Raw genomic sequence first — 3,943 nt, 5'->3', positions numbered from 1 at the left:
GTCACTTTATTTTCATGACCTGCATTCCTGAGAATATGATATGAGATAAGCGCATTATCGCCTTCGTCACGGTCAGACGCCCGTACTGAAAACACAGAGGCTCCTGGTGGGTTGTTTTCGTTGATGTAGAACGTATAGGGGCTCAGTGAAAACTTTGGACTGTTATCATTCGTATCTGACACAAACACGCTGATTATTTTTTCGGATGTTAAAGCAGGTTCACCTGCGTCCTTCGCAATTATTGTAATATCATATCTTGACTGTTGTTCTCTGTCCAGCTGTGACTTTGTGACAACAGCAAACATGTTATCTTGCATAGATGGAGTTAATGTGAAGGGGCTGTCTTCCGTGACATAGCTGATTATTTTGCCATTCATGCCTGAGTCTAAATCCGTGATGCTGATAAGCGCTACAGTTGTTCCTGACCTCGAGTCCTCTGAAACTGCACTAGACAGCGATGCCACTTCTATCTCAGGAAGATTGTCGTTTGTGTCTCCAATTTTAATGATGACACTTTTATCAGTTCTAAATGGAATGCTTCCCTTATCAGAAGCCTGTATATCAATATCATAGCTGTCCTGTTCCTCAAAGTCTACATGACCTTTTACAGTGATCTCCCCAGTGACAGAGTCGATATCAAACAGCTCTCGAATTTTATCTTTAACATCACTGCCAAATGAATAAACGACTTCCCCATTAGATCCTTCATCCAAATCGGTTGCGTTAAGTTGGATGACTGTTGTGCCAACTGGAGCGTTTTCTTGGACCACGGCTGAGTATGTGTCTTTGGTGAACACTGGCATGTTGTCATTTACATCTAGAACATCTATGAATATTTCTGCTGTGCCTGACTTTGGTGGTGTTCCGCCATCTATAGCTGTCAACACCAATTTGTGGCGACTTTTGGCCTCTCTGTCCAGCTGTTTCTGTAACTGTAAAATTGGAGTTTTACCATCTCTTCCTCGGTCTTTAATCTCTAATCGAAAATGGTCATTCTGACTGATTTTATACTGTTGGACAGAGTTTGTGCCTCCATCCGGATCGTGGGCATTTTGTAACTGATATTTTGCGCCTGGCAAGGAGGATTCTGAGATCTCTAGCCTCTTTGTTTTCTCAGGAAATGTGGGAGAATGGTCGTTTAAATCCGTTATCTCCACGGTGACATAATGTATCTCTAGTGGGTTTTCGAGGACAGTCTTGAGGTTAATTAAACACACATTGCTCTCCTTGCATACTTGCTCTCTGTCTATTTTTTGGTTCGCATAAAGGACCCCGTCGTTCTCATTTACCTTGAAAAGCGATTCAGTCGAGCCAGACATGATACGAAATCCCCTCTGCTTCATCACATTCAGATCTATTCCTAAATCCTTAGCTATATTCCCAACAAAGCTGCCTTCTTTCAGCTCCTCTGATATGGAGTACCTCAGTTGCGCCGAGGCTGCTCTGAAAAATAAAAGCAGAACCAAAACGCCGAGCATTGCTGATCGTTGTCGCCATGAGTCCCGTCCCCTTTGTTTCATCTGGTGAGGTAAAAGTAGCAATCCAAACGCGTCCATTATTCTCCGCATGTCTAGATTTTTGTCTCCAGCACAGCAAGAAACATATTCCCTTCTTGAAGCGTATTTTACAGGATACAAAAAGAGACACCGTCTTCCTACTGCAATCCTGCCAGTAAAATGTTGCCTAACCAGACTGAACGTAGTCAGGGCGGAATCGTGTACAATGTGCTGAGACGCTGTCAGGCGTTATACTGATAAGGTACCGCCACCGTGTGAACGTGTGTGATAGTGCATTTTGTCACTTGAAGCTGACACTAGGTTTTACTATCTGCGTATACTAACATGCATTTAAAAGTTATGTCATTATGTGAGCTCAGTTTAATTAAATTGCTCCACCATGATCGAGGAGAGGCATGAATAAAGTATCCTTCATGTAGAATATATGGCAAATATAGATATTTACTCACCTCTTCAGATGTTCTCCTCCTGTCAGGGAGCACTAGTGTATTTGCGTGACTTCCAGGTACTATAGTAGATCCTATGCTCATCCTGGGTCCAACTAACATGTAGCGTTTGTCTCCAGATCTGTACTGGATGCTGTGACACAGTGTCCCATCATAATTAGTCTCTTGCAGATATTTAGAAGTATAGTCTGTGGATTTGGAGCACTGCATTGCAATCAGCACGATGATGCTGATGAGAAAAAGTACAGAAACTGAGCCCAAAGTTATCATGAGATAAAAAGTCACATTGTCCTCATCATCAACTTTTGCTGCACTTTTGACATCAGAAGCTGCAAAAGCCTCTTTGGGCTCCACAAGTTTGACAATGACAGTAGCTGTAGCTGAGAGTGACACGTTTCCATTGTCTTTGACCAGTATGACCAGTTTGTGCTCAGCCTCGTCTGTCTCTGTGAACGAGCGAAGTGTTCTGATCTGTCCTGTATATCGGTCCAGACCAAAGAGACTGTGGTCAGTGAGTTCCTGCAGTGAGAAGAGCAACCATCCGTTATATCCTATATCAGCGTCATAGGCTCTGACTTTGGTGACCAAGTGTCCTGCGTTGACATTGCGGGGAATCTCCTCCACACCTTCAGCAGAGCCGTTGGAGCTGAGTGGATACAGGATGACTGGAGCGTTGTCGTTCTGATCCAGAATGAACACGTTGACTGTGACGTTGCTGCTGAGTGACGGAGCTCCAGAATCTGTGGCAACCACTTGGAACTGGAACGTTTTCAGCGTTTCAAAATCAAAACTTTTCAGCGCCAAAATGTCTCCGTTTTCAGAGTTAATATTAAGATTAAATGAATGGACTTTAGTATTATCTTTTCCATCTCTTAAAATATGATATAAAATACGAGAGTTATCACCCTCGTCGCGGTCAGATGCCCTCACAGAAAATAATGAAGCTCCTGGAGAGTTGTTCTCAGGTACATAAAATGTGTAAGGACTCATTGAGAACTCTGGACTGTTATCGTTCACATCGGATACAACAATAGTAATGCTTTTTTCAGAAGACAACGACGGCACACCTGCATCTTTTGCAATAATTCTCACATCATATATGGCCTGCTTTTCTCTATCCAGGTGCGATTTTGTGACTATAGCATACATGTTGTCTTGTGTTGAAGGCGATAAAGTAAAGGGAACATCTTCATTAAATGAGCAAATAACTTTCCCGTTAAGACCAGAATCTTTATCGAGAACACTGATTAAGGCCACAGTGGTTCCCAGTCTTGCATCCTCTGGTATTGCCTTTGAAAACGATGTGACCTCTATCTGAGGGGTGTTATCATTCAAATCAACAATATTCACCAGAACACTTTTGTCTGTTCTTAAAGGAGCTGATCCTTTATCAGATGCCTGTATATCAATTTCATAACTTTCCTCTGCTTCAAAATCTATCAGATCTTGAACAGTAATTTCACCTGTGCTTGGATCTACACGGAAAAGTTCACGTATTCTGCTATTCACATTCTTGCCCAATGAATACATGACCTCGCCATTGGAACCCTCATCTAAATCAGAAGCATTTACTTTTATAATTGTCGTGCCAATGGGAGCGTTTTCTTCCAAAAGTACGGAGTACGCATCTTCGTTGAAAACTGGCATATTGTCATTAATGTCCAAGACATCAACAGTAATTCCAGCTGTTCCCGATTTACTTGGTTTCCCTCCATCAATAGCTGAAAGAAGCAACTTGTGACGTTTCTTTGTTTCCCTGTCTAGCGTCTTTAGTAAAACTAATATTGGTATTTTTCCATCTTTTCCACGATCTTTAACTTCCAAACGAAAATGATCATTCGTACTGAGTTTATACTCCTGGACAGAAAACTGACCAACATCAGGATCGTGTGCTGCTTGTAGCTGGAGGCGCAAGCCTGGTACAGCCGACTCTGAAATTTCAAGACGTGACTCTTTCGTTAAGAAGCTGGGGGAATGGTC

General features: G+C 42.4%; 2 protein-coding genes across 2 annotated transcripts in view; both read right to left on the bottom strand.

Moving 5' to 3' along the window:
- The window catches only part of LOC103375146 (protocadherin alpha-3-like), a 19,804-nt gene extending 18,284 nt beyond the window's left edge, over nucleotides 1-1,520 (bottom strand). Inside the window, exon 1 of the mRNA XM_008305353.1 lies at nucleotides 6-1,520. Coding sequence (XP_008303575.1) covers nucleotides 6-1,520 — 1,515 coding nt within the window. The remainder of the gene's footprint in view (nucleotides 1-5) is intronic.
- A 163-nt stretch (nucleotides 1,521-1,683) lies between these two features.
- Nucleotides 1,684-3,940, bottom strand: LOC103375145 (protocadherin alpha-8-like; the record flags this gene model as incomplete). The annotated part of the gene is made up of 2 exons (XM_008305352.1): nucleotides 1,684-1,692; nucleotides 1,967-3,940. Coding segments are annotated over 2 exons (1,983 nt in total), but the record flags the coding sequence as incomplete, so codon positions are not given.
- Nucleotides 3,941-3,943: the final 3 nt, after the last annotated feature.

Source organism: Stegastes partitus, unplaced genomic scaffold (genome assembly GCF_000690725.1).
Source record: "Stegastes partitus isolate 25-593 unplaced genomic scaffold, Stegastes_partitus-1.0.2 Scaffold2484, whole genome shotgun sequence".
Classification (NCBI taxonomy): Eukaryota; Metazoa; Chordata; class Actinopteri; family Pomacentridae; genus Stegastes; species Stegastes partitus.
This window is presented reverse-complemented; position numbering and strand designations above follow the sequence as displayed.